Source organism: Talaromyces amestolkiae (assembly GCF_001896365.1).
Source record: "Talaromyces amestolkiae strain CIB chromosome Unknown scaffold6.1, whole genome shotgun sequence".
Taxonomy (NCBI): domain Eukaryota; kingdom Fungi; phylum Ascomycota; class Eurotiomycetes; order Eurotiales; family Trichocomaceae; genus Talaromyces; species Talaromyces amestolkiae.
Genome location: NW_024468042.1, coordinates 721,222 through 748,341, shown reverse-complemented (window position 1 = coordinate 748,341; position 27,120 = coordinate 721,222). Strand labels below are relative to the sequence as shown.

The window sequence follows — 27,120 nt, the reverse complement described above, 5'->3', positions numbered from 1 at the left end:
TACTTCAAAGTATAATTTTATCTGAATGACGTTATCTCTGAGGATGTATTCTATTATTGTAAGATGATTCTCACGAAAAGCTTTACTGTGACGGTGGTTCGAGGTTATTCCCAGATAAAGCAACACTAGAGCTCTTGCCCTATCTTACCAAATAGGAAAATAGTACACTCAACAGTGCTGATAAAGGTCATATTACTTCGGTTTCTATCGAAAGTTGTCAAATTGGCCATTATGAAGGAAGGCCTTCCTCTAGTTACAGACGAAGGAAACGTAGTAATCAATATACAGGACCCTTGCAAATAAAATTGTGTCAGCTTATGGCAGACTTGTCTTAAAATGCTTTGGGCTTGTGAACTCTTAACCCCAGAATATACCATGGTTAAATTGGTCGCTCCTTGAGGGAAATTCGATCTCAAGAGCTTTGGCGCTTTAAGAGAACGGTTGACTACCATAGGTCTGACCCGCGTAAAATAATCTCGTCATATTGAATTCCAGTCGGAATGGCTAGTTACACATTCTTCAAATCCATCCTGAGACGACCTTCTCTTCAATATTTCCCCGTCCTCCTGCGTCAACAGAAATATAGTAAAGTCATAATAAGCAAAAGATTACAGTATCAAAACTAAACGAATCACTGAGATGTACACGCGATCCTCATCTTCTCTCGATTGATGCATCCCCTCGTAAATTCACTAGTAGCATTTCAGGATTAAGCTGGTGGCGACACTGATGGAAATTCAGGTCCCCAAACGTTGAATTTGGTTCTCTTCGGCTTCCAATTGAACGGGTCATCTTCATTGACCATGTCTCCGTCAGCATAGTGCTCAATCAAGAAACCATCGACATTGAACCAGTAGTCAAACACTTGACTGCCCTCAGTATGGCGTCCAATTCCCCAGGCATGAGTGTATTTCTTTGACATAAGGTAGTCATGCCCAACGAATGTTTTATCTATGCTTTCCACTTCAAATGAACAATGATGTGGACCTGGCGGACTGAACCTATCTGCTTGGCCCAAAATGAGGGCGTGATGGTCGGAGTAGTTCTGTCCCAAATCAATATGGAGAAATGTCTGACTCGGTGCGCTCTCCAAAGACTCTCCTGATAGCATGACATCAGAAGGCTTGAAGTTGAAATGGGTCAGATAAAATTCCATTGCCTTTTCCAGATCGGGAGACCAGAATCCCATGTGACCCAGCTTGTGACAAGCAACGGGTCCGAATGGTATTCCTTATTATGCTGTTAGGTATCTTACATTCTGGAGTTGTTTACCATCTGAAGGAATTGACTCACGTTGATATTTTCCTCGGCGTGGTTTCGCAATTGTGTCTTCATCTGTTCTTGCAGGATGGTTCAATGGCAGAACGTGGGTGGGTGGAGGATTGTAGTCTTTCTTTTGGCTGCCGTAGACGACGCCAAAAGGCTGTCCATTTGGATCGGTAATACGAACCACCTTTCCGCCTCCTGGTGTATCCAAATCCTCCATCGGTTCAGCGCCAGGTATCTTTGTAGCTTTTTCCAAATCATTGAAGGATGCGGCTGCGAAAAAAATTCCAACCAGGCTAGGTTTATCCTTGCATTGCTCTGCCACATATAATACAGGCTGTACACCATATCCTGTGTAGAAGATCTTATCCGCGGTCCGGCCGGCTTCCTGAAACCCAAAATCTAGCATAAAGCTGTGATTCTTTTCTATGTCAGCATGTGCATATCTTACGAATGCCGGAGTCAACAGTTTCACCCGGTTAGGGTTCGGCGTCTTCCAGGGCTCACTCCAAAGTATCGTCATCGTGCAATTGAAATAGAAAGGCTTTTTTAATCCCAAGGAATAACAGAAAATAGGTGGTAGAAAGTAATTTCGAATTTTTCATGATAGAGATAGTGTTTATAACGTAGATAGCATTTATATTGATAGGAGAATAGAATAGCGGACTAACTCGAAACTTCTCCCACACCTAGATCTCTGACTTAGTCCGACACGAAAGTTAAAAATGATTGTTTGTCCGTCCGCATCTCAAAACATGCGCATATTCCTAAGAGAAGGCCCATCTACTTTTTCTACTTCCCTGTATTGTTCACAGAGCATTTGGGTTAGGCTGCGCACCTGCTTCGGCTCAAAAAGCGCACGATGCCGAAATGCCGGTTTAATATAGTCCTATAGGCCAGAAATGCATAGTCTTTTTAAGATTCTTTGTTAACTTTCATCCGATGCCTGTGCATAATTTTACACCCCTGCCTGATATGGCTGACACTTCAAATTACAGATTCAGATACGAGGTGGTCAGTCCGGCATACGAGTTCCATATTGGCGGTGTGCAGGCGCATAGAATGCTTATACTCTAGTAGTTTTACGTTTCTTCCCTGGCGCATTTGATTCAAATGCGGGGGCGGTGTTATTACAGACATGATTCTGGCCTCCTAAAGAAGCTAGGCTATGAGATTCTTCTGCTCTGCATTCTCTCTGGGCCCTGTCTTGGTGTCTATCGTGTGTGGTTTCCCTGGCGAAAACGCTGGCTGGTGATGGGTTATGGAGCTGTTGGCTACTTTCACAGGGACCGTCTGAATCATAAGCTCTCTCCCTCTTCCGAAAAAAACATCGTTCCATAGGTACTGCGCCGTCGCGTTACCAAGTTGTCTCAAACAACTGGTCAAGTTTATGTTGCTCGAATGGACATTGAGAGCAATGTACTGAAACCTATCTTCTTATGCTGTTGAAGCGTCTATCTATATATAGACTCCCAGGGTGTCTCTTAGTTCCTCGGTTGACCATGGCCAGCTGAAGTATCCGTACTTTGCCTGCCACCATGGCGTTTCGCCACTGATATGAGCCTGCGAGGCCTTCTGGTTGTTACAGCCTAATAGCCTATGGCACGCTGCGGCAGATCTTCTACATTTAGAAAGCCAGCAAAAGATAATTATATATAGATGTCTCCACGTGTTTGCAAATATTCGAAAGGTACGGTATTGCACGAGTAGGTTTCAAGTTATTTCACCTTATGAAATTCACCACTTGAGCTCACATCAACCAATAAACATCAAGAGAAAACCATGATTCAATTCCACTTTCTTCGGGTGAGTATATGTACCTAACAGACGAAGATACACCTTGTAAGTGTACCGTAAAATTTTCAAAGCCAACAATCGACAAGATATTTTTACTCGTAGTAGACTTGATTGATCAAGGTCCCGATGCCCTGAATCTCAATGCGGATATCGTCTCCATGGCGTAGCGCGATGGTTGGTTTGTGCATTATTCCAATACCAGGTCCAGTGCCCGTCAAAATCACGGTGCCTCTTTCGAGCGTCGTTCCCTTGGAAAGGAAAGAGATAATCTTCGGAATACGAAATATCATCGAACTGTGCAGGATGAAGCGGTTAGTTCAAGCCCAGACCTTATCACGCATGCTAGAAAAAAGGAAAAAGGTAGATACTTGCCTTGTATTTATGTCCTGCACCGTCTTACCATTATAGATAGCTTTCATTTGGAGGGCGTGCGGATCCCCGAGCGCAGATGGGGACACCAAGACAGGTCCAAGGGGACACGAGCCATCGAAACCTATATAAATTTCTTAGGAAATATTCCACGGTATTTTCCACGGAATGAAAGCTGAAAAACCTTTCGAGAAACTCCACTGCGGAGTTTTAAGCTGCTGCTTTCTAGCACTAACATCGTTGCTTGCTGTATATCCCAGTACATATTCCCAAGCTCTGTCCTCGGGGATATTTCTCCCAGTCTTGCCAAGGATCAGGGCCAATTCAGCCTCGTAGTCACTTGATCCATCCTGCGCGAGCTCTGAAACTGGGATCTTCGCTGGAAATGGCCCATTCAGCGAAGTTCGTGGCTTGATGAGTAGAATCGGGACCTCTGGAATCGGGATCTTGGCCTCTTTTGCGTGGTCAGCATAGTTGAGTCCCATGCATCGAATGATAGGAACCTCATCAATGCTAATCGGGGAAAGAAGCTACCAATCCACTATCAGTTTACTGATACGTTATTAAATTGTGAAGTGGAAGTTGTCCGCGTACCGATCCCACATGGACAACCTTGTCCGTCACAACACCGTCAAAGATGGTGCCACTGATAAGTTTCACAGGTATTTCCTCGTCATCTAAAGTGGCCAGACCAACATCAGGAAACTTCTCTGTGTTGACTTGCCCCAGATGTACCTGACCATCTTCCCGGGCAATGAACCGGATCAAATGTGTCCAAGACTTTGCCATTTTTGCAATATCTTCAAATAGTTAAGTATTACTGAAGTAGAGACAATATCGGGATAGCAAATTGGGATCTGAGAACGTTGACAGGAGGTTAGTAGTATCGAGAGAACATATAAAGTTACCTTACATACCACAAGAAGGGAGCAGGTAGTCCCACACTTGAAGTAATCATCCCGGCCCAACAATCCTCTCTATTCGACAAAGGTGTTACGTGTCGCTACGGTCGGACTAACTTATCAATTTCACAGTAAGGAATTCCTCCCATGCGCCTTATCGTCGAAAAAAGTTTCGGATTATCCATGGTTCTCACATGTTGGGAGATAGCTCTCTCTTGAAACCAAGAATAGGGGCTGCATAGGTTTCGGAAGCAGAGAGGTTCCTTTCCGTTGCTGTACGGATATGTAGGCCGCTCGATCCGATTATACGTTGATATACTACAAAGAATTGGAAAATATAAGAGGTGTCATGGGTCTCATTCATTCCACCGAAACACTACCCCGCAGTAAGTCACTTTGTGTTAGTTACTCGTGTCAAGACACCTTCTCCGATCCTTCAATCACGATGACATCCTGGGATGAACTTCTTGAGCGTAATCAGTGAAGCCACCTTTTCATCCACTGAAGGTACAAAAATTAACATGTTCTTCAGAGACTACGCGAGGAACAAGCACAAGCCTCAGCCTTTTGTATCGGAACTTACTCGTCCGATAGCGCCACAGTTCTTCATTTGTATATTACTCCCTGAAGTTCATATATTTTGGATTCAAGATTACTGATATGTGGACTAGTTTCATGTATAGACTTTCGCGTGCCGGTTGAAGAGTTCCTTGGCATCAAGTCAGAAGGTCTGCAGATATAGGAAAAAATATATTCTGTGCTTGCTTATTTGACTTCGTCGCCAGAGGCTCTTATCGTTCGAACTGCTGGTGGTAGAATGAAATCCAGACTGACTGATCTGCTCTTCGTGGACACATTAACTCAAGGGAAAGCCCTGAGAGATGTTATTGTAATCCACCATACAGGTAATTGGAAAATCTGTTAATATTTTCTATTTTTCTTTCATCTTACTACTCTTAGACTGTGGATTTACGCGTATCACGGATGACGGTGTCAAGGATATATTGAAGGCCAAATTCCCACACCTTTCCAAGGAAATTGATCCGCTGTATTTTGGTACATTTGGATCCAATCATGCGTAAGTTCCTTGTGAAATATTGTTACAGCTCGCTACACAAGCCGCTCAATCGCATCGCATATATACTTACTCGCAATGACATAGGCTTGAGGAAAGTGTACGAGAGGATCTGGAGTTTCTGAAGTCCCACCCGCTAATTCGGCAGGAAATCAAAGACAATGCTAAAGGTTACGTTTATGATATTAAATCCGGCATGCTGAATGCTGTGCATTGAGTATATTGACGTGCGCAGTATTTCTGATAGAGGATGTGAAGAAACGGGCATAATTCAACAGAATAGAAGAAATCCTGGAGTCTTTACGAATTGAGACATATCTCAAATCTATCTATGGCTTGCCTTAAATGTGATAAACAAATCTTTACTGTAATTTCCTGCAACTCTTCTTTTTGATAGTGCACGTTGTACACCCCAGAATAAACTGCACTTTGACGTACCCGTACACAAACAGACATAATATATTAATGCCCGTACCGCTTCTAAGTTTAGGATCCAGTTCTAATTATCTAAAGATAATTTTCTTCTAGAAAGAAGAATATACTGCCCCACTAGATGCTCGTCGCCTGGCAGTATGTGGATTGCCTCATTGATCGCCTCATTGAAGGTCAGTTACTATAAGGCTCGATATCGACGTTCTGACACTAACTAATGATATTTAAAGATATTATTATTGACTCTTGCGCTCCTCTTTAGACACCTATACCTAGGTGTTATTTCTAGATAATAGTATTAAGACTTTATCTACATTAATTTACTTTATACGACTAAGATTAGATTGATGTGACTGGCGTCCTAGACGTAAATTCTTGTCCAACAAAATGCGTCTTAGTTTACACTAGAATTATCATTACTTTGCTGCCAAAAAATCATATTCAGTTTTGACATTCGACATAACTCGACGGATAAACAATCAGTACAAACGAGTATAGACCGAGCCATACTATATGCCATCCCAGGACAAGAACAAACTTTAGCATGTAGCTAGCTATGACAGATGCAAGATAATATATGAAAAGCTGTGACGACAGCATTGGTAGAATATAAAACATTTTGGCCAGCGCCCGCTCCCTGAACAGGATGTTTCGTTTGCTTTTGGCAGATGTGCAGTTTCGAATTCGGCAGGTTCGACATCCACCACCAGTCAGGATCGGTAGTGTGTACATCGAATTAATATAAAACATTAATAGAATTAGTCATGTAAAAGTTCAAGAGCTGTCGCCAGATCCTGGTCAAGAAAGGACCAAAAATTGAGGGGTATCAATCAGATCGTTAGATCAAAAGAAGTAATCAAAATAAATCGGGAGAATAGAAGTAATCGTAAAGTAGAAGCGCACGTGATCTCGTGGAAGAGATCCTGACGGGTGGAGATGCCGATTAATGCCTATTTAAAATTGCACCATGATGCCGGCCATCAGGCACAAGGCCAGACCGGTCATCGAGCCAGTCGACATTGGCGATGCGGCAGAGGATGGGCTGGCGGAAGGTGAAGATGAAGAGCCGCCAGCTGAAGTAGCCGTAGCACTGCTGTCTCCGCTAGCGGCTGTTTCGACGAAAACATGTGGTGCGTAACTGTAGCTAGCTGAAGCGGATTTGGGAGTCGACGACGGAGTAGACGAGGCGTCAGAAGAGGAGTCAGAGGACGAAGGAGTAGGCGAGGTCGTGCTTCCTGGAGTAGATGACGTCGGGCTTGAAGTAGAGGACGAGGTGGTCGAGCTGTGAGAAGTAGTTGTAGGAGCAGCGGTGCTTGTTGGGGTTGTAGAAGTTGAAGTGGAAGAGCTTGACGAGCTGCTGGATGAGCTGCTGCTGGAGCTTACAGTCCCACTGCTTCCAGCTTCGAAAACGACAATGTTTGCGGTCTTGCCTTTCGGAACGGTAACAACGCAGAATCCAGCACCTCCGGCGCCATCAGCGCTTTCAGACGAAGTGACCTCGTTCAAAGCGTTAACGGAGGGATCAATTTTGCAAGGTAATCCGTTGCAGCCAGCGCCGTCATCGCAAGTGATTTCGACACCAAAGGTAGCAGGAGTGTTACGGAACGGGGTGGCGGCTTCTTGAACGACTGGGTTGTAACCGATCTTGACGAAAGTGTTTCCACTGGAATCGGTGTTGGCACCGGCAACAAAGTATGCCCAGTTTCCGATTGGGTTGGCGCTGGTTCCCCAAATGCAGCCGTCGTTACCAGTTCCGGGAGGGTTAATGTAGTAGCTAGAGTTGTGAGCAGATGTCGAGTGCGAATTTTAGAAACGAACTTACTGAGCAGCGGTCGAGCACCAGTATGAAGTGTCTGGAACAGCCAGAGTGGCAGTATCCTCGACCAAAGTCGGGATAAGCATAGATTCATCACCGGGGAGCACGGTTTGGCAGAAGGACAGAGGCTTGCCGGCCTTGTTGACGGCAGTCACGGCGCCAGTTCCGTCGACGCAGTAAGGCTTGTTGGGGAAGGGTTTTGAGATTTGGCCATTCTCGTCGCAATACAGTCCACCATCCTAGCTTAATCAGCACGATCCACCAAGTTCTTATTCAAATACATACCATCGACTGAGGATAGGTGTAGGACGTGGCTTCGGGATTCCACTGCATCGAGACCTGTCCTGGAGGGCATGCGTAGGGGCACCAGTTACCCGGTTTGCAAGGTTGATCAGGACTCATGGCCCATCCTGCGTTTGAAGAGCCCGGGGTAACCGCGACCAGACCAGCATCGCTAGGGAATTGACAGGAACCGCCGCGCTTTTCCAACAGATCGTCCGAGTGGTTATGGCTGCGGTGCAGGTGCGCGTGGCCGTGGTTGTGAGCCGCATCAGCGAAGGCCAAGAGACCGACAAGAGCCGCAACGGATGTCAACATTTTGTCGCTCAATCGTAGTTGTAGTTGAAGTTGAGAATCGAGAATGCTCGATGGATGATGGATATGAGTGCCGCGGAAAGGGTCACTGAAACGGGTCGCTTGGTCGTCGCGATGGATCGAAACGGGTGTAGAAAGAAGTGAAAGAACGGTATATATCACCTTCAAGGAGAGAATAGAAAGCTCACACACCAACCAGAGACCATGCGGCCGAACGAAAGACTAAGGTCAGAAAAGAACGAAGTGAAGGAGCGACAGTCGACAAGCGAACGGAGAAGAAGGAAAGAGGAGAGAGAGAGAGAGAAGACTAAGAGTCAGAGTAGGACGGAATAAGACTAAGAGGGAGAGGAGGGAGAGGGAAAGTGCGATGACTGTGCAGTGTGCAGTGTGGACGAACGGCAGGTGGAACGGGGGAGGAAGGCGAGACCCAGGCTCCTTCCCCGGACGAGTTAGCCTCAATTAGCCAAGAAGGAAGCAAGCGAGGCTCAGCCAACGACAGCAGAGGAAGGAGCTAGCCGCCCAGTTTGCACAGAGAGTGAGAACGCCTTGCTGGGTCTCATTTAATGATCTTGTCTGACTGGCCCGGAGTGCACAACGGAGCCAGGCTTGGCAGGTACTAGCGCTCTCGAACAGGCAAAGCGCCAGGGGCTGGAGGCACTAGTGGCGCAGATCGTGCAATTGCTTCTTGCTCATAGAGTCACCCGCTCGCGCAGTCAGTCGAGTCCCCAATTGGTGAAACATGGCTGATGGCTGTGTCACTGTTATATTGTTGATGAATATACGGACAGTCGTTGCATACATAGTATTGTGTCACAGCACGAGGTGACTAGCACAGCAGCCCGTACATTGAATGGTTTGAAGTTTGAGCCAGTGGGCCTGACTAAACAAACTTTGAGTCCAGCCTAGCCTAATCTGGCATGCCGAACACCATTGGCTGGCGACCCCGTATTCTCGCGAACTCTAAGCCTCTCCTTCCTCCGTTGCGTCAACCCTTGATCAATCAAGATTTCAGACACTACGGAGCCAAGTCTGGAACGATTGATTGACATACTACATATATTGTGACATAACTAACACGTAGTAGCATGTAAGGTCAGACTCAGGATCGGCAGATACAAAGTACGGAGTATATTCAAGAATGCTACCACCATGTGGTTGGCGTATTGACTTACATTCCGCCGAGTCAAACGAACCTAAACTCACGTGGCGCCATCTACATTCCGATCATTCATGAGATTTTACTTAAAACTTTAACATTCTTTGTCTCGATCAGTACACGGTAGCTGCCTAACGTTCACGATGTCCCATAAATCCTATTGACGAAAACGGCCATTTAGTCTCGTGTCAAAGCCCGACAGTCTAAGCCCGTCTGAGCCCTGCTTCGTAAGGTTCAGATGAGAAACCTTCGGTCCAGATATGGAAGGATACTTCCAAACAGGGTTTTCTAATTTCCACCTTGTCGATAGTTGAACTTTACCTCCGTATTAGGGCTTAGGAAGTCAGATGATGGTGATAAACCTAGTTCCGGGGAGGACTGCGTACCTGCATGAGCGATGTCGATGACATCACACTATACGGACGTACCAGTTTAGAGACGACTATTGCGTTACGGGTTTGGGTCTTTATATCAAGATGGAAAATTCGAACTGTTCCTAACTACATTTACAGTCGGTTAGTATGATCTTTCTTGTCCTTGACATGGAGACTGTGAACCAGGTAACTCAGAAAAGGGGACTGACTGCAGATAATTATCCTGTGGCCTCTGACATTGTGTCCATTAGCGCTCATGACGAGATCTGAGAATGACCAGTTTCCCATTAGCTGTTCAGATACATTCGAAATTGATACAACCAGCTTAGGGAATAAGGACGCTGACGCTTTCATGGCACCAGAGAAAAATTAAAATGCCTGTCGTCGTCTTGGGGGATGCCAGTGGCCTCAGGAATCACGTTTGGTACAAGATGTGCCAAAGGTGTTGGTGGTTCTGGTCTGTTTGGGCCTGTTTGTTTCTTTCCTGCCCTACTCGTGTTGTCGCGTAGTCTCCCTTACGGGATAAGGGGTATAAATGTGTTCCGTCACAAGACAACAAAAAAGTTAAGGTGACAAAGTGGGATAAGACTCGTGAAATCGTAAAGGAGGGGAGAGTCATGCAAGCAAATCCCTTTCAAATGATATAATCAGATTGATGCCTGGGGCGCTAACTCAGTGCCCTGCCAGGACAGACAGTCACACAACCCGATCAGGAAATGACTCTGATACTGTCTTAGACATACTGCTTTGATTGTTCTACTTGGAGATCTTTAGACTTGCAATCCTCTTAATTAGAATTTCTAGTACCAATTGATGTAAAATCTAGCTTGATAAAAAAAATAGATCAAATTCCAAATTCCTAGATCACAATACCGAGTTATTCATCGAAAAAAACTGCTCCAATCCTTTTCATAATGGCCACAATTGGGACAGTATGATGGCGCATGCAGAACAGCAGTGTTCAAGGACCAACTCTCTCCGCACTTGGGGCAGTAATAATTCCACAGCGAGCCCCCAAAGCTCTGCGCTAGCTCAATTCCTAGCTCAGAATCCTTTCTCAAAACATCATGAAAGTAGCCGTTATCGCACAAGTTGCAAATCTTCTGATGGCATCTCCGCACGAGAAACCCGTGAAACTTTTCATCAATGACATCCCTCCCTTTTCTTAGAATCCTCAGAAAATAGTATTCGTCGAAGTTATAATAGGCACACTTCTTGAAATTCGCCAATGCGAGATCTTGTAGTCGCGGAATTTCATAGTAAAGCGCGAGGCGATACACATCGTGGTGAAAACCAATTGGGTTTTTGCATTTGAATATTGCATCAGGATACTCGTGTCCGTACATGAAACGGAACATCGTCGCGTAAGATCCGCGTGCATAATCGAGATCTTTCAGCGGCTCGAGTGTCATTTCCTTCTGACTCCTAAATTAATTATGGCGCATTTCACTCATATTTCAGTGGCTCACCTTTCCCTCACAAAGAGCTTTGAGCTTCGGAGATTGTTCACAAATGACGACCTTGTGCAACTTGAACTCTTCGCCTTGGAGAAGGATCGTGATATCTGATAGGTCACTCCATTTATAGTCACTAATTTTAGGTTAGATTCTGATCATTGGTTATACCTTGGGTAGACCAAACCATTTGATGTCATCAGACAAGGCGCTTATAGCGCTATCAGTGGACACGACAGATTCCGAATCTGCCATGGTTTTGACGTGACTGCTCAATTCTCATGGGAAGGTTGAGAGAAGTTGAGATTTTAGGAAAGGATGCGGTGAATTGAGTGGAAAGATGCCATTGGAAATGGGAGATGGTGATGAGAAGTCTTAAATGAGATTATATGAGGTGTAAGACGAGATGTAAGATGAGATGTAAGGCGAGGGAGGTAAATAGAGAGGAGAGGGAGGAAGAATTGAGAGATAGTCCTCCAAGCGTCCTGAGAAAATGGATCTTTTTAATAAAGCGCCAGTTGTCCGATGCCTGAGCTACATTACCATTGCCCTGAATTACTTTAACTGACGGCTGTTTGATTCGCTTTTTAATTGTGATTTCCGTTGTAAATTTCACTTCTAGTCTAAGATACATAATGTGGCCAAAGGCTCGCTTGGAGTAGCCATGTAGAGTCGCGTGATTCTCTTTTTCCTGCTGACAATGCTGAGCCCCTCCTGATATTGACTTTTTGTAATGAAGGTTTGCTGGTTTATCTCCCTTCGAGAACGAAGACTGCGATAGGTGATTATTTCATGAATTTGCCCCAATCATCTTCATGATGGCCACAGCCGGGACAAAATGATGGTGAAGAGAAGGAGGGACAATCCAATGACCAGGTCTGATTGCACTGGGGACAGGAATAGCTTCTCAGCGATCTTCCAAGGTACTCAGTCAACTCTGATGCCAGCTTAGAATATCTTCCTAATATAACTCGGAACTTCGGTTTGTTTAACAATTCAGCGATATGCTCACAGCATATTGGTATTGTATGATCCAAAAAATGAATTAATAATGTTTCCAGTACCTTTAGAAATTCATCCGTGTCCCAAGCTGTCCTTAAACATGTCTTGAGGTTTTCGGCCGCGAGCTCTCGTAGCTCCAAAAGTTCAAAGTCTCGTGCTAGCACATAAACTTCGGCGTGGAAGCTCATACAGCTGCTAAAATGTGGCTCTTCATTATATTTAAACCCATACATGAAGCGGAATACTGCTTCGTACGCCTGTATGTTTTTGTGGAAGTCCCACCAAAGGGGTATTATCTCGTCCTATACGCCTGTCAATAACAGTCTATAGGACATGTCCTGATAGCTTACTCCTTTTTCCAATGTCTCTCTTCTGAGATATGGAGATTGTCCACAGACGATCGCTCTATGCAAGTTGAATCGGTGGTCTCCAAGAATCACGGTGAGATCTGCGAATTCGCCTGTGTTGTAAATCCTATGTATGATTAGAGCCTAGAAATGAGCTATTCTATAGTGAGTCATACCATTGCAAAGTCGCGGACAAGTTTCCAATAGCCTCCCTGGCACCAGGGAGCCACACAGACGATTCGGTTGACAATGAGTCGCTGTCGTCGCTGTCGACGTCCATGTTTCGCGTTCAATCGAGGAGATCGGAGAGGAGTTGACTAGCTGAATGACCAGATAAGCGAAGAGATATGAGGTTGTAGATGTGGATGAGAAAGAAACGAGAGGTGAAGAGTAGAAATAAAGAAGAGGAAAGTACGAACGACCTGAGCAACCGGGTCTTTCCAGAAAGAGCCGTTTGTTTGATACCTCAGGCCGCAACAATGTTGCCCTTGCCCTAACATGGCATAATCACAAAGAATTTGGTACTATACTTCTAATGTTGATTATAATTAAGAAATTTAAACTGCTAATAGTTTGATTTGATTTGTGCTCATTCTAGTGTTCGGTTTATGATGAAAACATAAATATGTGGATTCCCGAACTTCGTCCTTGACACAGTTAATGTTATCTCCAACCGGGATAAATGACATGGTCTTTCAGAATTCAAATCTTTTGCTCAACTGCTCTCGACTGCTCTTCAATTTAAGATGATTGAAAATGAGATCGCCATCTAAATCTCCAAAGCCCTCTTCCCAATGCTGATAGATGGAAAATAGAATTGGTCACAGTCTCCGTCACGATGACCAGTCACGTAAAGCATATTTGGACATAATGATGTGGATTGCAAGCTGTTCTTTTCTTAGAAGCCATACAGATGGTCCCAAAATGCGCGAAACAAGCCACAGTTAGGACAGTATGATGGTGAAGGCAAGATTGTGGAATCCAATGACCATAACTTCTTGCACCGAGGACACCGATACTTTTTTAGAGACTGGCTGAAGCATTTGACCAGTTCAAACGCCAGCCCCTTTCGTTCTTGGATGATGTCTTGAAAGTTGCTGTCAATATACAACTCATCAAAGTGTTCATGACATGCTTTTTTGAGAACATCCTGTAGATCTTCATCATTGAGATTTACCCCCTTGATCAGTACGTCCATGAATTCACCTGCATTCCAAGATTTTGTAGTATATTCTTTGAACTTTTCGAACGCAAAGAGCTGTAGGCGTCGATACTCATAATAACGCGCAACTCGGTACATTTCGAAGTAGAAGATAATAAGGTTGTCGAATGAGCTGTCATCGTATTCGAGCCCATACATGAAATGGAACATCGCTTCATAGGCTTGGGGATATTCGATGTCTGTGAAAGATTCAAGTTTCACCTCCTCCTATATTGTATCTCAGTCACAGTTATTCTCCACATAAGAAACATCTTAGTGCTTACCTTGCCGTCACACAAGGCTCGAAGTATCGGCGATTGTCCAAATATGATCACCTTATGTAATTTGAACGTATAAAATTCGAAAACAATGGTGAGATCAGAGAATTCCCTCGAATTGTAGGCCCTGACTTCAATTAGATTTTCACCACTAGCTACACTCGTTTTGGGAGGAACAAACCAACTCAGGCCTGGGAAATTGTCGGCCATAATGCGCTCAGGGAGATGAATAGGTCGGGTCTTCGTCAGGCTGGCGAAGATTATTAGACTTCTCTTGTTGATACTCTGGCTGTGTTAAGGTATAACTTCAAGCTTGCTGAAGATTGACTCGAGATGGACTGACAACTGAGCTGAGGACGTGAGTTGATATGTGTGCGTAGGAGTAAAAAGAGGTGTAATGTGAAGATTGAGCGAGGACTGAGGTGAGTATGAGGCGGTAGAATGCTCACAGGAGAAGAGGGGGAAAGACTAGTTAGAGACCGCTTTACAAACGCCCAAAAGTTTCTCCATAAAACGCCATTTGTTTGGTTCCTAGGCTACAAAAATGTTGCCCGGGGGGTAAAAATAAAAATTGAATTTTATCAGCTAAATTAGTGAGGTCCTGCCAAATCACTATATACTATGGCAGCTTCTCGTGTAGCTATGCTTTCGCCATCATAACAACCAATCCATAACGACCATGTGTTTTTCGGAGGACAAACCAGAGGAAAGGAAAGAAATACACCAAAACCCCATTTATGCCCAGCATAAACCTATCCCCATACCATCATATCGAGCCATCAATCAAACCATCAATCAAAACCATCTATAGCCCAACGAAGAACAATCCAAAGACACCAACAAGCATAAGCAATGCCATGTTGACAATTGGCTTTGCACCCTCACCAGCCGTAGGAACACTCGTCGTCGCGGCCGCAGCAGAACCGCTGGCAGTTCCACTTGAACTTCCAGTCGAACCAGTAGAGGTAGTCGAGGTAGAGTTAGTAGAATTCAAAGCCAAAGCCTGGTATGCTTCGAACGTCTTGCTTCCATTTGTAGCACTATCCATCATCAGCACCATTCTCAACAATCAATACCAGCTACGGGGCAAGGGGAGACATACGCATTGATAGCAAAGACCATACCCTTTGCACAATGTCCCGTCTGGCTGCAGTGGGCCCAAATGGGCTTTGTGTCATTGACCATGATCGAAAAGACGGGGATAGTGTTTGTGACGGGCATGAAACCGGAGCGGAAGCCGGTGACGTTTGACATGACACTGTTGATAGGTACGCAGGGAGAGCTGAAGGCTGACTGGACGACGGAGTGGTTCTATTATTATGTTATGTTAGTATATCACTTCAATGTTGAAGGGGGAAGGGGTGGTTACCTTTGCCATAAACTGGAACTGAACGACTTCTCCGGGGTTGGCCTGGATACTGTCTGGCGAAAAAGTAAGGGAGCCGTTGGCGCCGACTTGGACGACGTGGACAGTCACATCAGATGCTGCGATGGCAGCTCCGGCGAGCATGAGTGCTGAGAAGATAGTGTTAAAGAGCTGCATTTTGCTTGATATAGTCGTAAGAATGGTTTCAAATCGTAAGAGTTGATAAAGAAAGTCGAGCGACCGGCGCTTTTGATAAGATAAATGTATTAATACTTAGGAAAGAATTGAAGATGTCGAAAGAGAGTATGCTGATGGAGAGGAAGAAAAATTGAGACTACAGAGACAGGAACATGTCGCTATTTGTATAGCATTGATGAACCCAAGATCTTCAATCCTATACTCGAGCCGCGCAATATCTCTGTAACACATTCAAAATTAGGAGTGATATGATACTAATTGAAAGTACTGTTGGCGTGTCAAGTGGCGTATGCGAGGAGGCTTAGTGATGAGTATAGTCAGAATTTCCGTTTTGGGAAGCATGAGACACGGAGGGACGGCGGCTATGTTTGAGGGTTTGGAGTGTGTCTCAGTATGTATGACCGCGTCTAGATCCGGATTACCAGGTAAGTTCAGGCTGCTACTGAAACTATATCTATCAATTATTGAATTAAAGTAATTTGTTAGATTGGTAAAATTGGTTGAGTTGTCTCTCGTCTTGTCGGCCAACACCACATTAGGGCTAAGCGCTTGCTTAATGGATGGGTCGCAACTAATCGCCCTAAACAGCAGAATGGTCATGATGTCAAAAATAACAATAAATATTTATATTCATTCGACCAGAGAGATCGAAAAGAATAGAACCCAAAGCCGCTCAAATCCCGTCGCGGGGGAGGCTGATGATGAGACACGGAGACTGTCTCGGAAAAGTTTGATGCTTCCGCCTCAAACAGTAATCCTCTCGGATACTAAGAGATCACTTAGGGGGCGTCCCGAGAATACTCCGAATAAAATTGCTTGATTGGGATGCATTAATGAATGAGATGAATTGGTCAATGAACAGTCACTGTAAGTGAATTGCACTTACCAGCAGTAAATCTTCATAGCTCTAAGCATAAAATGATGAAATAGAATTATAACTAGATAAATAGGATCCTTGCTACTGCAGCACTGCCCTAGGAGTTTCAGAGCTATGGGAAGGCTCTTTAAATGTGTTCTCTCTGAGAATGACAAAGGAAGAGTCGTGAAGAAACGTCTGTCTCGCTTATTGAAATGCAACTGTATCCAACCTGAGTCCGTAAACTCAATCTATCAGAACAACCACTCCCGCACTGTAACAACAATAAACATGCAGTGTGTTGTTTAAAGAAACCTGATAACCGTAGATGGTTGTTATCCACCTAAAACCCAGCAGCATTCAACAAGTGAGTCCAGATCTCACCCCGAGTTGGAAATGGGGGTACTACATGTACCATCTCCTTTAAGGTCAAGCCTTGCAAGATAGCGACCTGACTGGCATTTACAAATTCTGAACCCTCAACACAACAGAACGTTGCACCAACCAGCCTTTCAGTTCCCTCTTCGATAACCCATCTAGCCCATCCAGGCTGCCCATCTCCATACAACCACGCCCCCGCGATAGAAAAATCGCTGTCGACAGCCCTGACTTTCAGGCCAGCGGACTGAGCTGAAGCAAAGGTGTGACCAACGGCACCGATGTTAGGCTCTGTGAAAATGACTTGGGCAAATGTGCTCTGAGAGGCCTTGGCTTCTGTGACGGTAACACCGATGGGCGGGTCGATCTTTACAGATGGTTGCTTATCACGAATGGAGGACAAAATGACATTGCTGGCGATACGCGCCTGATAAAAGCCCATGTGAGTGGTAGGGCCAAGCCCATTCACGTCTCCAACGGCGAAAAGCCAAGGCTCGGTATCTTGGGATGTAGGAACAGCGAGTCTTGCATCCGTTTTCAACGGCTGGCCTTCTCCAGTTAGGCCAATACTATCGAGGCCCAGATCGAAGGTCCTTGGCTTTCGTCCTGTTGCGTTCAGAAGTACAGAACCGGAGATCCTTTCTCCACTAGATAACACAACGGTTATCGAATTTGGGGCCTGTTTCTCAATCTTGGATACACGTGAGGAGAGCCTTATGGAGACACCACTCGCCTCCAAGCTCTTCCGCACAATCTTCGCAGCCGCTTCCTCGACTGTCGGCAGGATCTCCGCAGTAGACGAAATCAGGGTTACTTTGGAGCCAATGGCGGAATAGAAAGTTGCCATTTCAGATCCCATGGGCCCGGCACCAAGAATTATCAAATGCTCAGGAGCTGAATTTGCCGCGGTTGCGTCGCGATTGGACCAGAGCTCCGTTCCTTCTTCGAGACTTTCGAGGCCCGGAATCGCAGGCACATTATGCGTGGACCCTGTCGCAATAATGATCGCAACGTTCGCATCAAGATAATACTTCTGCGTCTCACCGTGTGGTTGAACGCTGACCTTTTTCACGCCAGCAATACGCCCAAAGCCTCGTACCAGCGTCGCTCCACTCGCACCATTCGAAATGGAAATCCACGCTTTGTCATCCCACAAATCTACAAATCTGTCTCTTCTTGCAAATACGGAAGTAACGTCAAGCTTTCTATCGCCAATCGCCTCCCGAGCTCCGTCAATTGCTTTCGCCGCTTCGAAAGCTTCGACAGGACGAAGAAGGGCTTTGGACGGTATGCATCCAAAGAAGTGGCACTCGCCGCCGTAAAGCTCATTTTCGATTACAGCAACGCTGAGACCGGCTTTGGAGAGACGATATTCGGCAAAACTGGTAACGGGACCGCCGCCAATTATGATGATGTCGAAGGCTGTTTTAGTGAGGGAGGCGGGGTGGTAGCCATCAGGATGGAAATTGATATTTCTGGACGCCATTTGAGCTGATTTATAAAATGTAGTAGCAAAGTAAGTTGATATCAAAATTGTACAAAGTGGTGGTTCCAGTAGCTATAAGTAATCAGGATGAGGAATCTGGTTATCGGCCCCATGACCCTTTTGGAACAACTTCAAATTAGTCTATCTAAAGAGCAGGCAAAGACCGCTCTTGCAGTAGTGTGCATGCTGCATTATGAGAATTAAGTACAATCGCGAATTCACATGCCTCTTTTGAGCTACAGGAGATGAGCAGCTAATCGCTCTCGTATTCATCAACCAATCGCTCTCGTATTTTCAGCCAATCACTCTCGTACTCATCAGCCAATCGCTCTCGTACTCATTAACCAATGACTCCAGGGCTGACGAGGCTAATTATATCCTTCAAAACCCTCCAAAGTTGTTTCTGAGAATAATAACTCAGTGAAATTAATCATTAACGCCAATGAAGATATGCTTTTCGGGGGTACAAGACGCCATTGGCGGAATATTGCATACAGTCCACAGCAATCAAACCATTGTGGAAGGTCACTTTCAAACTCTGCATTTTTACACGACAATCTCCAGGAATAAATCTCATGCCAACACAGCACTCCTCCTCTATGTCTGCGATCCACTCTGCGACCTTTGCTGCCTGCAGACTGTGCCAAATCCCATTCGTGCAAGGCCATTCCCGGAGTATAGCGATGGCTTCCCTGCGCACGGAGAAATCCCGGCATCTGGTAGCCGTATAGAATAGAGCCATTATCAATCCCATGCCGTACTGTAGTCTGGGACCATCTGATTCCCGAATTTCCTGGTCCTTCTGAAGTACATGGCGGGCAAAATGAGTAATCCTCTGAAATTGATTTGTGAAACTATCAAAGACAATGTCTGTGTCAGACAGGCTTGCCGCGATCATTATTTCGCATTTCCAAACACAGATCCGAAGTTGGAGGGCTCCAAGGTACTCTTGATTGACAACATTCTGGCATACTTCTAGAAATATGGGTTCGTACGCCTTGTTCCATTGATCTACTAATCCTTGGAGGTACTGTTGTCGTTGTGCAATCGATTCCCTTCGCCCCGAGTCATCTCCGCGGTGGGCAGATATCCTCGAATGTCGAAGAACGGACACAGCCAAGCTAGTTGCTGCCGCGAAAGCTTCGCTGAAGGTCATAAACTGATCTGGCATATCCGGGATGTTTTCCTCAATAATTAGCTTATCAAAGGGATGCTCACACATCGGATTCATTGCCAGGAACGATAATATCTGCAACTTAAGACGGCGCAAGATCAAACCCACTTCGAAATCAATATCAGCCAGGTCATTGTGTGCCTGCCGTCTCTCATCTTCGCTCAGATGCTTCAGAATGTTAAGCCCGCTATATATCTGCTGTGACGCCGTCTCCCAATATCCTTGGAAACTCTCAAAGCACGAAAAGAGCAAGCTCGCCACTAGAGCAAGCCTCATCTGAGGTTGCCCACTAGACAGCGTTTTGCGAAGTGAGCTGATAGCCTGGCTCTGCTGCACTAAAGCAAAATTAAAATGCTCATCGTCCAAATCAACCGTGTTAGTCTGGGACAATATTGCAGATTTGTATAGAGCGCTCAAAGCGAGAATTGCATGTTTTATGGCTGGCTCATGACGATATTGTTGTGGTATGATTCGTGTCCAAAAGGGAGTCTCAACATAACCGCTTAGATCGAACGCAAGTTCTTCGTGAAATAATCGAAAATACCGGCCTTCCACCTCATCGCATCGAAAAGGATCGAGTGGACTAGTGATACGCTGCAGTGAAGGTCGAGGCTGGATAGGAATTAGGTCCCAGCTACGAGCTTGAGGCGGGCTGACTTTAGGTGCTGCAGCATGGGCTTGAGGAAATCTGTACTCGCAGAATGCACCGTACTCTTGACATCTATCGCGGACACATGAGTATAGTTGGCCTATGGAACACATTCTGGACCCTGCCATCTCACAACAGTCTCTCTCCAACGACTTACCGATAACATGTTGGTTTTGTCTCATCGCATTTTACTCTCCGATTCCTAGGATAGAGATTAGCTTCGCTACTCTTTGAATCAACCTTCAGATCCCAGTCATGAGGGAGTTCCCTAGCACGCAACAATGAGAAGGCTTCAAAATAGCGAGATATCCTACTTGCAAGCTGTACATCCTGTACGAACTTTTGGTCTGCTCACGCGCCGTTTCTTCATGTCACTTGTGGTGCCCTCTAACCCAGCCTGCTTAAAAATGCTGACACATAGGTACCAAGGCTTGCTATCTCTAGGTACGTCTCTTTGTCTCTGCCTCAATTATGAAGATAGATATCGACGTCCTTGTTGTCTTTAAATTCTTCGGCGCAAGTTTTGAACCGGCATAAGTTTAGGCCGACGGAACTTCCGATACTTCAGCCGGAACAAAAGTTGTGTCCGGGTATAAGATGCTGTTATATTGTGTACACTCTACCATATGGTGATTAAATAATATTAGCACGATATATTATCGAAATAACTTGAATCCTTATAAATCGACCGGCATGACGCTAAGTTGAAGAGAAAAGTATTATGACTAAAATGGGGGCCACTTTAGTTGTTATACCTAGGTATACTCAGGTACTCGGTACATATGGATACGTTCACGAATGCTTTTTATTCCTTCAATGTCTTCGATGTTGTAGTGTTGACTATATAATATCATCAACTATCAATCATTGACTACCGGTGACTTTCAGACTTTGCATACCGCTGCGCTCCAAGTTTAGAAAGCCGTACCGTTAGGCAGGGCAGTAGGCGTATCGGTGCGTATTTTGGACTGAATCAAATGATCAAACGAAGGCGACCACTCCACTCTTGGATTAAAAGGCTCAAAATCCCACAAGTATCCCAACGTACGCAGGATCGAGGTAGCCGAATAAGAAACAACTTCGCCATCGGAGTTTGTACCGAACTGCTCAACGCTGGCTTTGCCAACCCAGGGAGAAATCAGGAACGTGGGAATACGTCCACCTAGACGGTTGAATGGGAGGGTATAGTTTTCGCCGTTGGGTGTGGTCTGGGTGTATGTAAGATTATCCGGACGAGGCGCGAGGGGAGGCGGGACGTGGTCATGAAAGCCACCACTCTCGTCAAATGTGAGAATGAAGAGAGTCTCTTCCCACTGCGGGCTTGTGCGAAGAGCGTCGTAGACACTTCGAATCAGCTCTTCGCCGTCGGAAACTAGACCGCTGGGGTGCATTGAGGTAGTGCCTACACCGCAGCATGACGGGTTCAGGTAGCTGAAGTCGGGCAGGTTGCCGGCTGCGGCGTCAGTGTAGAAGTTATCCAAGTCCACGACCTTGTCAGTGTTTCCGGAGGATTGGGTCCAGGTGTAGTAGTTAGCATCGGGACCGGTGCCGCCAGCGGGATCCCAGTAGTTAATCCAGGTGCGGTTGGTTTCGGTCAATGCTTGCCAGATCGAAGTCTGAGGCAGCAAGTAATCAAAGTCAGTGCCCAGGTTGGTGCCATGGCCGTGAGAGGTTCCCGAAGTCAAGAAGATACGGTTGGGGTCAGTAGGCTAGGGTCTGTTAGACAAGAGGCAGTCAAATAGTGAACAGGCTAGGACTTACACCAGGGAGACCGGAGTGCCAGTAATTGAACGTAACAAAGTTCTGAACCAAGGCAGTCAAGGTAGGAACCTGATCTTCGGTGTAATAGTTCATCACTTGCGTAGCCAGCTCCGTCCTGTTAGCATCAGAGCCATATTGACGGATTTGCTCCTGCACAAAGCCTTGCAAAGTAGGAAGATACAAGCCGGATGCAATCCAGTCGTTATCTGGCGTAAAAGTGCTATAAAATTCAAAGTTGTTACCATACACGGCATGGTCTGGGTCATCGGCTACAGAGTCATAGTCCTTTGCTTCACTGCACACAACTCCTTCAAACAGATTGCTCGTGTTGTACGGATTGCAGATGGGGATCACACTCTGGATAGGATTGTTGAGGCCGAGAAGTTTCTGGCCGCCAAGCAAGTTGTCAAAGGAGCGGTTTTCCAAGACTAGAACAACCACATTTTTGATCTTGTCTTTGAGGTTCTGGATAGAAGATGCGGATGCACTTCGCTTGCTGGGCAGGGCCGTAGCCACTGCGGTGAAGGCCAAAAGGCCTAGAAGAGCGCTTGGATGCATCTTGATGAAAGCAGCTTTCGTTGACAACTCGTGGACGCTGTCTCAACTCGAAGACTGAAACGGGCGGAGACACGAGGCCTGATTTATATTTCTAGATTCTGCAGAACTTAAATACAATCAGATTAAAACGACGGGCTATCTCCGSGAGCCATGTGTTGCTTGCCTCCAATGAAGATGCATCTTTTTGTCACGCTGCATATGCATCTCTAAGCGTAATGACTTGCTCTAGCCAGGTTACGCGGCAGCGTAGTGCTGAGAGCGTGCATGCCCAATGAACGTAGCACGAGGAATGCTGGTAAACAATGCTCCTGGTGAGGGGTATCTGCTAGTTGCTAACCAGAATGGTACAGTGGTATAGATGTTTGATTAACAGAAGCACGCGATTATGTTTAGCGTCATGTAAAACAACGATCCGGCTGAAAAACTGTTGAGTAGCGCATACTTAGTCTCGCCGATCGCTCTTAGAAGCCCCGGAACCCATCCGGCGATAAGTAGATGGATTGATCAATCAGAGTCGCGGTACAAAACATCTGCCTCCAGCTCGCAATCGGGCTGGCAGTCTTGCAATATCGATTAATGAATTAAGCTCGACGAAGCTTTCCGCCATAAGGCACAGCTAGTCCTTAATGGTTGAAATTCGGCACTATCCGACTTCAGTTTATTATCTCCTTGCCGCGACGCCCGATATCAGATGCATCTAGCCAGCTTCAATAAAATCGCACATAAATCTACGGCTGGATCCGATCTATTATTTCCTATTGCGATCGAAGCGTACTTCATAGTATTGGCCATAGAAGGCTATACAGAAGATCCCGCCAATCGCTTTCAGCACAATCACAAAGTAGAACCTTAATACAGGTTCCAGCGAGCGCTATTGTATTTCTTCCACGATCAACAATGTCAAGTATCTCGCTGCTCGTTCCTGACATGGCGAACAATGGAAAATATCATTCCAACTTCTCTATCGGAGCCCTTTCCTGGGTTGAGAGTTCCCGCAATCCGTGCCCCTACAGCCAGGTATTCAAGAGTGCCTGGAAGCGAGAAAGCCTCTGAGTATTGACCGATGCAATAACTCCTTGATAGGGGTAATGATCGCAATGGCAGTGCGTATGTATTTCTGATTGCGCGCCTGAAATGCCAGGCGTCCAACGCATCTCAGAAATCGAGCAACATCTGGGGAGCCAATTTCTCCAAATCTTCGACCTACACACGCCACAGTCAGACGTCAATAGACACCGATCCACAAAAAGGAAAGCATACCTCTAAAAACCCATCTTCGGCATACCTCCCGCTTCCATCCTTATTCGCCGCATCTGCCCTCTCAAACGCGGCCCGCGCCAACGCTTCCCTCACGAATATATCCATATACTTGGCTACAACCTCATTCGCGTCTTTCGTGATTTTGGTTTTTTTATTTTGAAAGTGGTGGTGTAAAATCGTAGTTAGGAGCTTGGGTGGTATCCCGGGCTCGTCGGATTCAATGTTCCGCGATTTGTTGTTTGTGGTGACGATTTCGGCGAGGATATAGTCTGGTTCTGTAAAGGGAGACGCGCTTCTTGTGCTATGATTGTCTTCGTTGTCGCTATCATTGCCGGGGTTGGATGCGTTGGAGTCTTCGGAGTCGGACGATATTGTTATCGATTGAGCTTTTCGTTTTCGCGAATTCGAGGCTGGTGTCTTGGATGCAGTAGATTTTGCTTTTGATGAGGATGATTTTGAGGTAGTCGTCTTTGTCTTCGAGGTTGATTTTGATGCTGAGGCTGTGGTTGTCGAGGACGGTTTGCGAGAAGTCGTCTTGGATGTTGTTTTGTTTGTTGTAGAGCCATTCGTGCCTTCTGACTGGCGTCGGGGTGGTTTGAAGGGTAGGCGATTGCGCTTTGCTTGAGCGGCGTCCATATTGTCTGTATCAGCTGTCGATTTGAGTGGTTCGGATGTTGATATCAGTTGAGGCTGGATGAAATGGTTGTGTTGATCGAAATTCAAACGCGTAACCCGCGTCACGCTCAATCAGGCTAGCTCCATTAAACCTATTCGGGTCAGCGCATTAACTGCTTTGCTTGAATTGCACATGGGTTGAGCCAGAAATCGATATGTTTTTGATAGACAACCAATACAGATACTGATTTATTGATCAACGTCTTTGCCATCAAAAGCATCTTCCTCTCTAAGTGATTCCTTGTTGGTGGGGTAACGCGTCAGAATTTAGGTCGCGTGGATCTGCCCGCAATTCTGAGCTTCATCATTGTCGCAATCAATCAAGCTCGAGCAACAAGCCGAAAACAATCCCGAAAGACGACAGAATACAATGTTCTGAGCATTGACTACGAATCAATATGAACGATGCAGTCAACTCCCTGCTGACTGAGCATTTCAGCTATACGCCATTGGTGAGTGCAATCGGTCTGGATTCAGAAAATACAAAACATGAATTGACAGAAATGAGTGCTAGTCCCTGATCGACGACATCATCAACTCCATAAACAACCTCATATACCAAGCCATCTCAAGTCTCGAAACTGGACTCCTCAATACACCTCCCGAACGACTCGGTTTCGGCCATGCCAACAACGCGTCTACAACGATTCCAGACACCGACGCCGAGGGAAATATCGAATACCCGGAAGCGACGCTAGAGATTGAAAATGGATTACATCAATTAGAAACATTGTTTGAGTCGTCGGTGGACAAGTCGTTCGATAAATTTGAGATTTACGTTTTGCGAAATATTTTCACAGTTCCGGATGAACTGGTAAATTATATGCGACTGGCACATTATGAGGTATGATTATAGGCGTGACAGATGACGCATGGCCTTAGAGATTCTGGAGATACTAATTAGGTTGTACAGAACCTATCATTTTCTAATCAAGATGGTGCTCCAACGCCAGAGTCCATAAACATGCAGCGCAAAAAACTTCGAGAAACGCGCAAACTCCAGCAAGCACTACAGAGAGAATCCCTACAGAACGAAGCAGTCATAGCGCAATTAAAGGCAGTACTCTCAACAGCGCAAGAATCAGTCAAGCCTGGCTCGAAAACATCTGCAACAACACTCCCCAATCTATCCTTCCTCACCTCCGGACATGCCGCAACCACACTCCGCGTCGGCCAAAACAACTCCTTGACTACAAACACCGACTTTGTCCTCTCCCAACTCCCCGCTCTTCATGCCGCGACACGAAAACTACGCGCAAAACTATCAACCTTGTCCAGCACCACCGCCGCTGTTTCGAACGACGCCACAAAACGGGACGAGAGACGGGAATACATCGACAGTAGAATCAGACTACATCTTGAGCGCTCGGGCGAACCTGCTTTGGGCGATGGACAGGCGGCGATTGCTGGAAGGAAAATATCCGGTGCTGAAGCTCAGGCGCTGGAAGCGGTGGGAAATATACTTAATGATGGGAAATAAGACTGAATGAGCCGGGGGATGAAACTGTTTATATCTTTGCTTTGAATTACGAGGAGTAAGGGCACGGATTTGGTTTGGGAAGGGAGCCAGGCGTTTGGATGGAGATGTATTTTTGTGTTTAGCTGTCTCATGTGTTGTTGTTCGTTGCAGTTGAGCCTACCATTTTTTTCCTGATTGCATATACATATGTACTGTAACCTATTGACGTCTTCGAGAGTAATATAGTAAGGAAATATCTTGCATTAGTCCAAACATAAGAGCATTGAGGCTGTTGGTGGATGTGAGCAAATGTAAAATTAGCTAGCCTGAAAAATAAGGCTTGCCACTAGCTGTCCGACAAAAATATAGATTGACCAATGAGACTGCCTAACAGGCCAATCTTGATAGACAGCTAAGCGCCGACTCAAAACACCCCCTCAGCCAATCTGATCTCTTCCTGTCTTCCTCTGCACATCTTCTGCAGACACCTGGGCGCGTGTGTGCATTCCCAGAGCCAATCAAGGCTCGTATATGATATTTTTATCACCATCTACCCCTCTCCAGAGGCTCTCTTGAGGATTAATCCCATGCATGACACTAATCCCACCTGAAAATGAACTAAATTCTTGATTGCAAACCCAAAAATAAGCAGCCGGCTAGACCCCCAGGCCTCACACTGAATAAACTATTGGCCCGAGCAACTTTTCGTCTCACCCCGTCGAATGCCTATGTAAGGACAAGCACATTTCCATATTTAGATTCAATCTAATTCTGATTCGATGGCGACTTTAGTCGAGTCCTGGATTAGTATCGATCAACTCAGGTCCTTGACCCCATTGGAAGATTGGTAAGTCATCTGCAAGAACCTGGTGGGCGCTTAGGTGCCGTATGTATGTATGGACCATAGGTCTGGTAGGTGACGAGCCTCTCTTTCTTATAATTAGATGTACCTTTCTCCTTAAGAGTATCAGGTTCAACTGTTGTTACATATCTCTATTGTCGTCTGTTTCTACAAGTTTCGTTTTCTTTTTTTCCTTACAACATCCGTTTCGTTCGTTCGTATCAAGTCGATAGGTTTTGCTCTGGTTAGCAAACTGGTATTCTTCGACTCTATATCCTTGCAGTCTTTACGCTTTACGTTTTAATCGATATTTAAGTTCTCTCTTTTTTTGGGCATCACCTGTTCCTAGTTGAAACTACACACCAGTTATCCGTGAGAAAACAAAAAACGAACGAA

General features: G+C 45.6%; 8 protein-coding genes across 8 annotated transcripts; 1 reads left to right on the top strand and 7 right to left on the bottom strand.

Annotated features, from left to right (window-relative positions):
- Positions 1 to 709: 709 nt before the first annotated feature.
- On the bottom strand, positions 710 to 4,221 carry BHQ10_003826 (uncharacterized protein; the record flags this gene model as incomplete). Its single annotated transcript, XM_040876125.1, has 5 exons — positions 710 to 1,230; positions 1,294 to 1,668; positions 3,464 to 3,556; positions 3,617 to 3,962; positions 4,027 to 4,221. The coding sequence occupies 5 exons, from the start codon at positions 4,219 to 4,221 to the stop codon at positions 710 to 712; spliced, it is 1,530 nt and encodes a 509-aa protein (XP_040732330.1).
- A 2,574-nt stretch (positions 4,222 to 6,795) lies between these two features.
- On the bottom strand, positions 6,796 to 8,254 carry BHQ10_003825 (uncharacterized protein; the record flags this gene model as incomplete). Its single annotated transcript, XM_040876124.1, has 3 exons — positions 6,796 to 7,615; positions 7,664 to 7,896; positions 7,943 to 8,254. 3 exons carry the CDS (start codon positions 8,252 to 8,254, stop codon positions 6,796 to 6,798), a joined length of 1,365 nt encoding a protein of 454 aa, XP_040732329.1.
- A 2,408-nt stretch (positions 8,255 to 10,662) lies between these two features.
- Positions 10,663 to 12,864, bottom strand: BHQ10_003824 (uncharacterized protein; the record flags this gene model as incomplete). Its single annotated transcript, XM_040876123.1, has 5 exons — positions 10,663 to 11,199; positions 11,251 to 11,345; positions 12,338 to 12,539; positions 12,588 to 12,711; positions 12,761 to 12,864. 5 exons carry the CDS (start codon positions 12,862 to 12,864, stop codon positions 10,663 to 10,665), a joined length of 1,062 nt encoding a protein of 353 aa, XP_040732328.1.
- Positions 12,865 to 13,482: 618 nt separating this feature from the next.
- Positions 13,483 to 14,273, bottom strand: BHQ10_003823 (uncharacterized protein; the record flags this gene model as incomplete). Its single annotated transcript, XM_040876122.1, has 3 exons — positions 13,483 to 14,013; positions 14,070 to 14,190; positions 14,245 to 14,273. The coding sequence occupies 3 exons, from the start codon at positions 14,271 to 14,273 to the stop codon at positions 13,483 to 13,485; spliced, it is 681 nt and encodes a 226-aa protein (XP_040732327.1).
- Positions 14,274 to 14,868: 595 nt separating this feature from the next.
- Positions 14,869 to 15,606, bottom strand: BHQ10_003822 (uncharacterized protein; the record flags this gene model as incomplete). Its single annotated transcript, XM_040876121.1, has 3 exons — positions 14,869 to 15,103; positions 15,166 to 15,374; positions 15,433 to 15,606. The coding sequence occupies 3 exons, from the start codon at positions 15,604 to 15,606 to the stop codon at positions 14,869 to 14,871; spliced, it is 618 nt and encodes a 205-aa protein (XP_040732326.1).
- A 1,220-nt stretch (positions 15,607 to 16,826) lies between these two features.
- On the bottom strand, positions 16,827 to 22,489 carry BHQ10_003821 (uncharacterized protein; the record flags this gene model as incomplete). Its single annotated transcript, XM_040876120.1, has 4 exons — positions 16,827 to 18,352; positions 18,843 to 19,856; positions 21,099 to 21,879; positions 21,932 to 22,489. The coding sequence occupies 4 exons, from the start codon at positions 22,487 to 22,489 to the stop codon at positions 16,827 to 16,829; spliced, it is 3,879 nt and encodes a 1,292-aa protein (XP_040732325.1).
- A 1,155-nt stretch (positions 22,490 to 23,644) lies between these two features.
- Positions 23,645 to 24,385, bottom strand: BHQ10_003820 (uncharacterized protein; the record flags this gene model as incomplete). Its single annotated transcript, XM_040876119.1, has 2 exons — positions 23,645 to 23,692; positions 23,750 to 24,385. 2 exons carry the CDS (start codon positions 24,383 to 24,385, stop codon positions 23,645 to 23,647), a joined length of 684 nt encoding a protein of 227 aa, XP_040732324.1.
- A 437-nt stretch (positions 24,386 to 24,822) lies between these two features.
- BHQ10_003819 (uncharacterized protein) lies at positions 24,823 to 25,904 on the top strand (the record flags this gene model as incomplete). The annotated part of the gene is made up of 3 exons (XM_040876117.1): positions 24,823 to 24,876; positions 24,939 to 25,268; positions 25,338 to 25,904. The coding sequence occupies 3 exons, from the start codon at positions 24,823 to 24,825 to the stop codon at positions 25,902 to 25,904; spliced, it is 951 nt and encodes a 316-aa protein (XP_040732323.1).
- Between the last annotated feature and the right edge of the window lie 1,216 nt (positions 25,905 to 27,120).